Source organism: Castor canadensis, chromosome 16, assembly GCF_047511655.1.
Source record: "Castor canadensis chromosome 16, mCasCan1.hap1v2, whole genome shotgun sequence".
Lineage (NCBI taxonomy): Eukaryota > Metazoa > Chordata > Mammalia > Rodentia > Castoridae > Castor > Castor canadensis.
In genome coordinates, this window is record NC_133401.1 from 38,301,289 (window position 1) to 38,314,465 (window position 13,177).

General features: G+C 50.9%; 1 protein-coding gene across 2 annotated transcripts in view; it reads left to right on the plus strand.

Moving 5' to 3' along the window:
• Window positions 1-13,177, plus strand: part of Ergic1 (endoplasmic reticulum-golgi intermediate compartment 1) — a 107,680-nt gene that overhangs the window by 79,341 nt on the left and 15,162 nt on the right. For both annotated transcript variants that reach the window (XM_074058603.1, XM_074058602.1), the window contains exons 6-8: window positions 3,725-3,829; window positions 7,404-7,464; window positions 12,094-12,194. In XM_074058603.1, coding sequence (XP_073914704.1) covers window positions 3,725-3,829; window positions 7,404-7,464; window positions 12,094-12,194 — 267 coding nt within the window. The remainder of the gene's footprint in view (window positions 1-3,724; window positions 3,830-7,403; window positions 7,465-12,093; window positions 12,195-13,177) is intronic.

Here is a 13,177-nt window from a genome sequence, read left to right on the forward strand (position 1 = left end):
TGGCAGACACTCAAGAGCCTTCTCCACTCACGTAACCTGGGAGCAGAAGGTCAAGGCCCCAACCCAAGGCCGAGTTGTGCCTGTGGCCCAATCCACGACATAGAAAAACTGGCAGGACAGGCATAGCGTGGGTGGCCATGGTTTCTTACTTTCAGAGGGGAAAGGTGACAGGGACTTTGGTTCTCATGGTATCGTGTGAAGAACTGTTTGGGTTTTTTTCTTGCTTCTTTTCTTTTTTAATTTTATGGTGCTCGAGATGGAACCCAGGGCCTGTGCTCTAACTGTTGGGCCACACCCCCAGTCCTGTGAAGGTTTTGTAATGAAATGTGTCCAGGTGTTATTTTTTTTTTGTTTTTTTGGTGTCACTGGGGTTTGAACTTAAGGCCTCATGTTTGCTAGGCCGGTGCTTTTATCATTTGAGCCACACCTCCAGTCCATTTTGCTCTATCATTTTTGAGATAGTGGCTCACAAGCTATTTGCTTGGGTTGGCCTTGAACCATAGTCCTCCCAATCTCAGCCTCCCAGGTAGCTAGGATTACAGGCGTGAGCCACCAGCACCTTCTTGAGTCCACAGAACTCTCAGGTTATTGTCCTCACTGACCAACTCCTGGGGAAATCGAGGCTCAGAGTGGCAAGCGGCTGCAGTTGTGGAACTCAGAGCCACTGTGCGACCTTGGGTCCTTGAGTCCCCGAAATGGGCCATGCTGCCGAGAGACCTTGCCAGGTTGTCGCTCCTGCTGCACCCTACACCTGGGAGGGTGTCCCTCATCCCCTGCAGTGCCCAGCATACACAACTGAGCTTGCTGTAGCAAGGACATGCCCTGGCAGCTTGATACGTCTGGTAGCAGGCCAAAGCTAGGGCCCTGCTGAAGAAAGGGACGTTGCTGCAGAGGGTCCACAACTTTTGACTAAACAGACACTGACAAGAGTCTCTGTTGGACTGCTCCTCACTGAGCTGCCAGCCACATTCCTCCTCCAGAGCCATTTGCTAGAGCTGGAATTAGATAAACCTGGGTTTCTCAGGGTGGCATTTGGAGTCTTTGACAAATGGCCCCACCTCCTTCTCGTGCCGCTTTACTTCTTGCTGCTACCACCCCCAGGCTACTCTCTACTCGGGGTTCCTGCTGTTCCCTCTGCCCGGATGTCTTTCCCCATCTTCCTGAGAAATTCAGACTTGTATTTGGTGCCTCGTCACCAGGGTCTCCTTTCTCCTGAGAAGCCCTCCCTGAACGCAGCTTGCACCTCCAGTGCAACTGAGGGCTGGCCGCACAGCTCCATAACCTGTATGTCCCTCTGCATCAGTGTGCATCCCCCCAGGTCTCACCATCTTTTCTAAGTCTGTGTTGCAGCAGGTCAGGGGCTCCTCCAGGGCTGGACTCATGTCTGGGTCCTCTCCCCAAACCCGGCACCCACTAAAGGACTGACTTCATGTGGCCAGCAGCCCAGATAAGTGGCACCAGACATCAGTGAGAGAGGAGCGTGTCCCAAAGACAGGAGTTCACCATGCAGCTTCTGATGTGTGAGCTTAGCAGGTTTCTTCTCTGCTGTGACCCTCGGTTTTCTTGTCTGTATAATGGGAAGTGTCTGGTATCAGAACCAGTGAATTAAATGTCCATTAGTTATTCAGTAAATATGGAGTGCCTGCTGTGATTTGGGGATCTGGAGACACGGTGCACAAAAATTCCTGCAGGCCCAGAGCTTCCACTCTAGCTGCAGGAGACAGAAAGGAACGAGATGAGTGTAGGATGGTAGATGAGTGCTGTAACAGGTAAGAGGGCTGGGGGGTGAGGGTCAGGTGGACAGGTGGACAAGAACTTGGGCCTGAGAGGTGACAGCTGTGTTTAGCCCTAAGGGGGGAAAGGGAAAGTCCTGGGGACGAGAGAGTTCCTGGAATACATAGCAGACACAAAGGCCCGGAGGTTGGCTCATGTTGAGCAGCGTTCCCAGTACAACAGGAAAGCCAGTGTGGCAGGCAGTGTGAGCAGAGGTGAGAGTTGTAGAGGAGAGTGTGGAGAAGTTGGGACAGAGTGCATGGCCAGTGGCCAGAGCACACACATGAGACTATGTATGAACTTAGACTGTCCATTAGTCAGTTTCCCCGTTGCTATAATGAAATACTTGATGCTAGGAAATGTATAAAGAAAAGAGGTTTAGTTAGCTCTGGGCCCCATCAGTTGACCTCTGATAAGGACGTCATGGCTGATGGCATTACAGTGCAGTGCATACAGGCAAGAGTGATGATATGATAGACTGGAAAAAAAACTAACCAGGGTCCCATAAGAACTGTATTAATTTCTTCCAAGAGCAGGGCCCCTCAGAGCCTAAGGACCTCTTAGAGGTCCCACTCCTCTTACGTCACCACACTGAGGACCCCCAGTCTCTAGCACATGAACCCTTAAGGACTTGCCACATCCAAACATAGCACTGAGAGACGTGGGGGGGGGTTGGCAGAAGAGTGACAATGTCAAAAGTAGGGTTTAAAACCATCTGTCGCATCTTGGTGGGGCAAGGCTAGGGCAGAGGCTGGGCGCCCAGGGCAGGGTCTGCTGTTGTCAGGGAGCAGTTATGACCTGAGAAGAGTGGAATGCTGGCTGTGATGTGGAGGTACAACTGACAGGGCTTCCTGGTGGGTGGGATGTTGGGTGGGAGAGAAAGGTTTCCAGGATGGCCCCAGGGTTTGGGCCTGAGCAGCAGCAGGGAGGAAGAGGAGGAGGGAGGGGAAGGAAAAGGGGAGGAAGGGGAGGAGGGAGGGGAAGGAAAAGGGGAGGAAGAGGAGGAGGGAGGGGAAGGAAAAGGGGAGGAAGAGGAGGAGGGAGGGGAAGGAAAAGGGGAGGAAGAGGAGGAGGGAGGGGAAGGAAAAGGGGAGGAAGGGGAGGAGGGAGGGGAAGGAAAAGGGGAGGAAGGGGAGGAGGGAGGGGAAGGAAAAGGGGAGGAAGAGGAGGAGGGAGGGGAAGGAAAAGGGGAGGAAGGGGAGGAGGGAGGGGAAGGAAAAGGGGAGGAAGGGGAGGAGGGAGGGGAAGGAAAAGGGGAGGAAGAGGAGGAGGGAGGGGAAGGAAAAGGGGAGGAAGGGGAGGAGGGAGGGGAAGGAAAAGGGGAGGAAGGGGAAGAGGAGGGCAGTGGCCTTTGACTGAAACAAGGCACCATGGGAGAATCCTCCTCCTTCTGCAGCGTGGTTCAATCCCATCAGCCTCTTCTGTTTCACACACACTCAGCCACGCCTGTCACCACCAGGCTCTGCAAGGGCCTCAAGACCCAGAAAGAAGGCAGGTCATCTGCAGTCTGTCCTTCAGGGACCCTTGTCTATGGTGAGGAGCAGATTCACGTAGATGACAGTCTTTGTTTAGAGTTTGGGGAAGCCCTGCTGGTTTGTAGGCCCAAAGGTCACCTCCTAGCCCACCGTGGGACCAAGAGAATCCAGGTAGATGGCCGGGAGAGCCACCATTTTGAGTCCTGGCGTCAGTGCCAGGTGCCCATGTGGGTACTTCCCATACAGTCTCACACAGGGCTGTCCCAGTCCCCTCCTTGGATACTGAGTGTCTCCATTGTACCGACAAGGACCCTGAAGGGAAGTGACTCCAGAGTGACACAGTTGGAAATGATACCAGCCAGGATCCAAACCCAGGTCTGTCTGACCCCAGTGCTCACTCTGTGCCTGGATCACACAGTACCGGCAGTTCATCCCAGAGCAGTCAACCAAACTCCTAAATTTGCATTCTTCCCCAGGTCCCTGGCAATTTCCACGTGTCCACACACAGTGCCACAGCCCAGCCACAGAACCCGGACATGACACACGTCATCCACAAGCTGTCCTTTGGGGATACGCTACAGGTGAGCAGGGGACACTTAGGGTGGCATGGTCAGGAGTGGGTGTACCGGAACTGTCCTTGGTGCCCTCTGACCTCCCTCCTGAGGAGTTGCCCATTTGAGGCTCTGTTTTGTCCTCTGACTCTGCCTGGCCACTTGAAATGCTCAGGTGCAGACCTGAGGCCCTCGGGGGTTGGGATTTACTTTTACTGAAAAAGTAGTAAGGGCTGGTCCTCTCTTCCTTGCAGCCTTGGAGGTAGGTGGAGCACCCCATTTTACAGACATGAAGGCTGAGCCAGAACCAAAGCATGTCTGTCTGACACCAGAGTCTGGCCCACTCCCCTTCATAGCTATTTCACTCCATTTTCTTTTACTGTAATGGAATGCCACAGGCTGGGTGATTTGTAATGAGTAGAGGTTTATTTGGGTCATGTTTCTGGAGGCTGGGAGGTCCTAGAGTGCTGGCCTCTGGTGAGGGCCTTATGCTTCATCCTAACATGGCAGCCTCAGTCAAGACATCAGGGCCTCATCAAGCAGGCTTGGGTCAGGGCCCAAGTCCCAACCCCAGCCATGCAGCCTCTGAGCCTCCACTTACCCTCAGGACAGCCACAAAGTTTAAAGCAAAGACCAGGCTGGGAAACTGGCCAGCACCTGTCAAAGGTGGCCCTCTTCACCACGTCTTCTCTTAGAAGACTTCGTTCCCTGCGTTGTCCCCGTTCTACAGAGCTAGACATGGAGCAGTAAGGCAGAGGTACTGTTGCTACAGTTCAAGTAGGTCCCCCAATTTCACATGCTGGAAACGATCCCTACAGTCCTATGTTCGTGGCATTTGAGAAGTGGGACTTTGGGAGTTGACTGGCAGAGTCCACATGAACTGATTAATTCAACGAATGGGTAAATGGATCACTGGATTCATGTGTTATAAGTGGCTTTTTTTTTTCAATACTGGGTTTTATTTTTGTTTTTGTGGTACTGGAGTTTGAACTCAGGGCCTACTCCACCAGCCCTTTTTTTGTGATGGGTTTTTTCAAGACAGGGTCTGGTGAACTGTTTGCCCAGGCTGGCTTCGAACCGCAATCCTCCTGACCTCTGCCTCCTGAGTAGCTAGGATTGCAGGCGTGAGCCACCAGCACCCGGCTTCAATACTGGGTTTTGAACTCAGGGACTCTGCACTTGCTAGACAGGTGATTCACCACTTCAGCCACGCCCCCAGCCCTTTTTGCTTTAGTTATTTTTCAGGTAGGGTCTTGTCTGTTTGCCTGGCCTGGCCTCAGACTGTGATCCTTCTACCTATGACCTTCCATATAGCTAGGATTACAAGCATGGGCCACCATGCCCAGTTTTGTTTTTTTTCTTTTGATGGTACTTGTGTTTGAACTCAGAGCCTTGTGCTTGCTAGGCAGGCTCTCTACTTGAGCATCCTCACAGAGGAAAGATGGAGTGTAAATAAACGTGACAACATAGAGCAAGGAGTGCTAAAGACAAGAGGACAGGATTCTAGACAATGATGTTAGAATGAGGGGGAGGGATGGCCCCAGACTGGGAATCAGGGAGGGCTTCCCAGAGGAGGTGGCTTCAAAGGTGATACCAAGCTAAGCCCCAAAGGGTAATAATGACTTGACCAGGCCCAGGACAAGGAAGGGAGTCCCAGGTAAAGGAGCATCCTGCATATCACCCCTTTTGTAGAGTACCCATGCTATGATACATCCAACTGTTCACTTTCATATTAAAAGACTCTCAAGGTTACTTTAGAAAAATTGCTGAGCAGGTGTTGGTGACTCTTAATGATATCTGTATGTGAGAGGCCAGAGGTCTGAGGTAGACGATTGCTCGGAGACACAGAGAGCTCAGAAGCAGCACTGAACTGAAAGAAGAATCTGGAGCTGGGGTCCACGTGGGATGGGGGGCCATGGTGGTTTAGGAAGGTATTGGGTTGGGTTGCTGTCAGAGCATCCACATGTTGTAAGGAAAAGGACCCACAAGGCATGATCAGAGATGGGGTGAAGGAAGGGCTGAGGCCTTCCTTGGAAGGAACGTGAGGGCCCAGACTAGGGCAAGTTAGAATGGGGTGGAAAGGAGGTGGGGCAAGGCATCACGAGCACATAGCCAAAAGGAGTGACAGCAACTGTGCTGTGCTCCGTTATTAGTGTGCAGGAATGCTGATTTTCAAAAGTGTACTTAGGGTCAGTCCTTCCATCCACTGTCTATCTGCCCGTTTAAGAAATATTTACCAAGTTGGGTGTGGTGGTGCATGCCTGTGATCCCAGTTCTCAGGAAACTGAGAATCATGTGTTCAAGGCCAACCTGGGCTACATAACAAAACCATGCCTCCAAGAAACAAAAAAGGGGACTGGGTGCTATTGGCTCACACCTGTAATCCTAGCTACTCAGGAGGCAGAGACCAGGAGGATTGCAGCTCAAGGCCAGCCTGGGCAAAAAACAAGACCCTATCTCAAAAATACCCAACACACAAAAGAAGGACTGGTGGAATGGCTCAAGTGGTAGAGTGCCTTCTTAGCAAACGTGAACCTGAGTTCAAACTCCAGTATTGCCACCAAAAAAAAACAGGGAGAGAGGAAGGAGAATTTATGACACCTATCACGAGCTGGGCTCCACATGCATTGGTGAGGCCATGTGGAGCTTCCAGCGTGGAGGGAAGACAGCTGTTGATCAGATAGTCATGCAGGTGGACACGAGGTAGGCCTCATGAATCCACAGCCACCAACCTCGTGGATTGGATCAAGGCCTGACTTTCCGCCCCTGCAGCAAATGGCCAGACTCTCCTATCCTGCTCTGCCCACTTGTTGAAAGCACACAGTTGTGTTCAGGGCTCAGTGCACATCAGCCTCCTGGGAGCAGCATGAGGAAGCCACCTGGGCAGGGGCCGCTTGCCTGAGTCACGTCTAGCCTTCCCCCAGATCTTAGTGTCAATGTCACTTCCTCCAGGAAGTGCAGCCTCTCCATGCTTTCAACACTCCTGGAGGCTGACCTGATTTCCCGTGATCCTCTGAGAATATGGTTAACCCCACTCACCACCAGCCCCTGCCTGGAGGGCATAGTCCCACCCTGCCCTGCGGAGGAGACATCACAATTGCTCTCCGCTGAGGCCCAGCTCCTCATGGGCCTTTCAGAAGACTGTGAGGGTCTCAGGAGGAGCATGCCGCAACTTAGAAGCCACCTACACTTGTGCTTTCTGCATGACTTCATAGGAAGAGCTCAGCTTGGAGTCAGATAGATCTGAATTCAGACTTTGGCTCAGCCAGCTGCTGGATGCTGGACAAGTTTTGGAGCCTTGGTTTCCTCTTCTGTAAAATGGGCCCAATGATACATCATTGGTGCATCAAATGAAATGACACAAAGTGGTCAGGACAGAGTGGCACATACTGGGTGCTCAAGGTGGGAGGCAAGCTATTACCTACTGTATACCCAGCCCATGCTGTCTCTTGCTCCTCACAACTTCTCTGTGAGACAAACCTGTTGGGTCTCCACCTGAGTAAGACCTCCAGGACAGGTGGCACCTGGCAAGTCTCCCACAGCCAGGGCCAGCCCTGGAGATGGTGGCCTCCCAGGGACCAGCACCCACTGTACTTCTCCATAGGTCCAGAACGTCCATGGCGCCTTCAATGCTCTCGGGGGAGCAGACAGACTCACCTCCAACCGTAAGTACCCCACCCCAAGGGGCCCTTTTCTCCAGGTTCCCACACAGGTGGCACCAGAACAAGGGAGGTAGGGGTGGGAATGCTTATGGGGCATGTGCTGCCAGCCACGGAAGCCATCCACACACGCTCCATTCCCACAGCCACCCTGTGAGAAAGGCACACTTGTCCCCATCCGAGGGAGAGGGACAGGGAAGGAAGCAGCTGTTCCTGGGGCAGGTACATGGATACCAGCTGTTACTGTTACTGTGGCATTGCCACCTCATTGTTGAGTGGAGATGATAGTTACCTAAGATCCCACAGGAGTGATGGCAGAGCCAGAATCCACCATGGGAACAGCTTGGCAGGTGGCCAGTCAGGTGGGACCAGCTGACCCCTCCCCTCTGCTCAAACCCCTTCCACAAATCAGTGGCTTTTCCCGGAGTCTTCTCTTTTTAAGGACAGCTTGCACCTCCACAATTGTGCACATGGCTGGGATGCCTGTCTGCTCGAGCCAACCCACCACTGGGTGGACCCTGAGGGACCTGTTCCCTGTTCCTGTCCCCTCACCCGAACTCATGGTTTTACCCATGTGACTATTGTCATCATTTTCTAAAAGACATTTATGCTCCCATCACCCCATGACCCACCTCCTGGCAAATCAGACCTTTCTTTCCTTGCCACATCCATAAGCGGAAGTCATTCTCGTTTTTCCAGAGCACAGATGGCCTTCTCAGTTTTGTAGTTGGCATGAGTGTTTTTTATACCATCCAATGGTGACGCTCGCCCACCTGCAGCTCAGCCCGCCTTAGTACGGCAGTGTCTTATCCATCGGAACCGCCTTGTCTCCATTTCTTACCATGACAGTGATGCCTGTGATACATAGAGTGTCCTTTGCTCTTGACATTGCTCAGTTGTTCTCCAGCATATGTGCTGCCTGCACCATGGATGAGTAAACAGAAGTGCTTCCTCACTGGCAAACAATGCCATGGGCCTGCCTGGTGTCTGAGCTGCATGTTGTTCTAAGGTGGTCCCTATAGGCTTGCAGCTAGAAAAGGCCCTCAGCTATCCTATACTGAAGAAGGTCACACTAGGAAGGTCCCAGAGTGTGAGAGCAGGTAGAGGGTATGACCAGAATGCCTCTGGGGCTACCCAGGAAAGCCATCTTAGGCTGGCTGACACGGAAAGAAAAATGCATAAGATCAGGCAGCAGCCAGCCACAGAGAGAGCTGGCTTTCATAACCTCAGCTCCCAAGCTCAGTCACTCACTGGATCTTTGTCCTTGAGGTCCCTCTGCACCCAGGTCTTCGCATGGGGACTGCTTCTTGCTATTCAGGTGGTGGCTCAATGCCACCACCTCAGAGAGTCCATTCCTGATCACCTATCTGAAGTCCTCCACCTAGTAATAAGCCTGTCTTTCTTCTTGCCTCATACCACTGCCTCACACGACCCTGTTCTTTTGGTCCATCATTCTTATCTGTCACTCCAATTAGAACAGGAGCTCCATGAACTTGGGGGCACTGCCTTGGCCCACTGCTCTATCCCAGGACCCAGCCCAGTGGCCAGAGTGTGCAGGTAGAGGATCCATGATAAGAGGTTATTATCAACCACCTTTGTGGCACAGCAGAGGCCAGGTGACACTGCAGTGTGGTGGTGAGGACCTCTCTACCCATGGCCTTAGGGAGTCGTTTAACTACCCTGAGCCTCTGTTTCTGCATCTCTATGGTGGGGAAAAGCCTCGCCACCTTCCAGCCTTGCCATAAGGATTAGTAAGGGGCATGCAGAGTCTTTAGTGCCCAGATGGGCATATAACGAGTGCTCAGTAAGTGTTAGCTCTTGTCCTCGGGGTCACTACAGCTCACTGCAGAAACATGGTCCTACTGGCAGAGTCTAAGGTGACCGAATTGCGTCAGGTTTCATGGAACTGAGTGGTGTAACTGGAATCAAAGCAAGCATGATGGTGTTGATTCTTACACATATGTAGTCAGACAAATGCTACTGGATTAAAATCCATGTATATACATATATATTTACACATATACATATATGTGCATGCTACTGGTTTTAAATATATATACGTATGACTAGCTTAAAATGTATGTCTACATGTATGCTACCAGTTTCAAAACTCAGATATGAGGACCAGGACCATGGCTCAATAGTAGCCTGGCATGTGTAAGGAGGTGGTTTCAATCACCAGCACCCCAAAATATAAATTAATAAATAAATAGATTTGAACCCATCCTGCTGGTGAGGTTGAGACAAAACAAGACTGGCTCTATGTTGGTAATTGCCAAGGCTAGGAAGTGGGCACACAGAAAGTCATTCCATCATTCCCCATTGTTTCTGTTTAAATTGTTTCATAATCAGATGTCGAGAGGGAAAGAGTGACACAGGGAGGGAACATGGGCCTGCCAGGACCAGCCAGTGCCATCAGTCTCTGGGAATGGTCAACTAACCCGGGATGTATGTGGTGTGACTTAGTGCTGTGTCTCCAGTGGACATTTGGCAAGTTGCATCAAAGGCATAAAAGTGGTTGTTGCCTTGAATCATCAGTTCTACTCATAGAACAGTAATCTAAGGAAATAACCCCGAGAGTACAAAGTTCTAGGAAAATAGTATCTATGGGTCATTGTTTATAAGAGTGAAAAGGAAAAACCGCATCGCCGTCACCCATAGGGGCTGACTGGGTAAGTCATTGAACCCTCATCATGGAATATGGGTGACCTGTCAGGACCTCACAAGTCAGGCACCAAATGTGTATTGAGTAACTGCTGTGTGCCAGACACTATTGGCACTGGGGGCTGTGGAGGTGACTCAGAGAAACAGACGTGCGTTCATGGTGTTCATGATTTGGTCATGCTGGAGGAAAACATGAGCACACATGGGAACACGTGTCAGGCAGTATGTTTGTGAGGAGGACGTGCACAATTTTCTGCATATGGTGGATATAAGGGTGACTTTTATATTTTCTTTGTGTCTACCTGTGTTTAGTACAAATTCTAACAAAAATATTACAGGTGTGATTTTGGTAATGCAGTCATTCTTTCATTTAGGTTTTAACCCTGGAGTTAAACACCTGGGGTTTGGGACACCTCACGTCAAGGGAGTCATTGCACTCCTGATTTAAACACAGATGCTAAGCTCACCCCAGACCCACTGAGAGGGACTCCTCAGGGACGAGGCCTAGTGTCTGCTTTTCATCCCAGGTGATCCTGGTGCTTGGCCTCTCAAGAACCATTATGGGGTGAACAAGGAGTGTTGGGACCTTCCTGGCCCTGACCTCTGAGGCTACAGGGCCAGTCCCAGGTTTTCCCAGCTGGATTCCAGAAGCCCTGTCCATTTCCTTAGGTGACACAGCAGAAACAGGAGGAGCTAGAGAGGGAATATGTGGGGAACCCAAAGTGTGCATCCTTACCCTCTTACAGGTGAGTCCAAGAACAGGACTAGCTGGATGAGAACAGCGTTAGAGCCCACAGGACTAAATTTCCCTGCTGTTTTAGCTCTGTGGTTCCCTTCCACATTCTAGAAGGCATAATCAATGATGCTTGGGCCTTTCTCAGCATCCCTGAATTCCCGGGTGAGCTCTGGCAGCTCTGGGCTGGCCTTCTATTGGCCTAGTGTCCGGTTCCGGTTACCTCATGCTTATCAATAGCTGATTCATCTGTTCTTCATTCATACCTTTGTCCAGTCATCCTTCCATCTGTTCATTCATTCAGTCAGCATTTGCCACCATCCTCTCCGTACCAGACCCTGCACAGGGCTCTGGGGACAGGGAGATGAGTAAGACATAGTCCCTGTCCTCAGCAGCCTCCGCCCTCCAGGCTGAAGAGAGGCAGTGAGAGTTATGTTGAGATATCACAGGGCTGAGTGGAGGTAGAAGTGGTGACCATTCACTGACAAAGAGAAAAGAAACCTCTCAGTTCTTTGTAGATGTAGTTTTTCTGTTAGTAGGCTCTTTCTTTCTGAAACTGAAAGCAGTTTATTTTAAAAGTAAAACTAGCCAAATAGTACCCACAATGAAATGAGATCTTTCTCAAATCCTGCCTTCTTCCCCAGAGACTGAAGGTCAGTGTGTCCTAGGGATCTTTCTAACTTATCCTTCTACATAGTCACACACGTTAGAGAGTCTGTGGGAGCCTTCGGTACACACTGGCTGTAACTTGGTTCCTTTCACTCTTTTTTTCTTTCTTTCTTTCTTCATTACTGGAGTTTGAACTCAGGGCCTATACCTTGAGCCACTCTGCCAGCCCTTTTTTGTGATGGGTATTTTTTTTTTTTGAATTGGTGTCTCACAAACTATTTGACTGGGCTGGCCTTGAACTGTGGTCCTCCTTGATCTCTGCCTCCTGAGTAGCTAGGATTACATGCATGAGTCCCTGGCTCTGTAATGGTTGCCCTATTTAAGAGATTTTGGGTTATTTCCAGAATTTTAATGTTGGGTATGCAGAAATAAAAATCCTAACAGGAGGAGCTTCTTGTTTCCTGGCATCCATGGGAAGAAGATGAAGAGAGGTCATTTGGAAATGAAAAGAGGGAAAGAATCCCCTGCAATACCAAGAGGGTTTGGGATTAAGGCTGAAATATCATAGAAAGAGTTGTCAGCCAAGCAGTGCCCATGCTCTGCTTCATCTTGCTGTGTCCTTCCTGCAGCCCTGGCGTCCCACGACTACATCCTGAAGATCGTGCCTACAGTGTACGAGGACAAGAATGGCAAGCAGCGGTACTCCTACCAGTACACGGTGGCCAACAAGGTGCGTGGGCAGAGGCCGGGCTAAGCCTGTGCAGCTGTGCCCTCTGCTGGCGGAGAGTAGAAGTGACAAGTGACTTGCCTGGCAATTTCTGCTGATTCCTTTCAGGCCTGTGGGCTGGGGTGGCTGTGGCCAGGCTCTGTCTCTTGGATGAGAAAGAGCAGGCAGGGGCTGCTGCTAAGGTCTCAGGGGTTGCCAATGCCTCAAGGTCTTCCTCAAGGTCTTCTGGTCCTTCACTGCCTGATTGATCTGCATGGGATGATGTGTCCACTTTTGGGGCAGAATCCCTTTATCCAAAATCCCAAGGCTGAGAACTCACACGAGGCCTGCTGTAGATTCTTTGGCCATTGATGTGTCCCAGGACCCCAGCGCTAAAAGTCATAGGGAAGTAGGCAGGTCTCAGAGGGAAGCAGAGGGTGACAGAGGAACAGAACAGGTTGACCATCAATTAGTGATTTCAAGCCAGGTCAGCCTGAGGCCTCTGCAGAGGCCTGGCCATGATGTCTGAAGCCTGTTTGTGGAAAGGCTCTGCCAAGCCCTAATGGATGATTTTTCTCACTTACATAAGGGCTCTCCTTTTTCTGCTGTTCCAGGGTGGGCCCTTTACAAGTGATGCATTGTTTAGCTCAATTAACAATAATAATAATAGCAACCACAGGAGGAGGAGCCACTGTGTATTGAGTGCTTTCTATGGCTGACATGCCAAACTCTCTCCTGCTGTCATTGTTTTCAGTTCTCACAACAGCTCTGATGCTGGAGCTGTTATTATGCCCATTTTACAAATTTGGCCACCAGGCACTGAGAGGTGGCCACAGAGCCACACGAGTGCAGGGTTAGAACAGGCTCTCCTTGGGCTCCAGAGCCTGGCCTCTTCATGTCACCCTCTCAGGCCGAATAAGGGAGCCATGCAGTCTGCCATCCTGGGAGCTGCTCTCTGTCAGTGATTAGGGTCCCTAAGTCACTCTGACTCTGATTCACATTATATT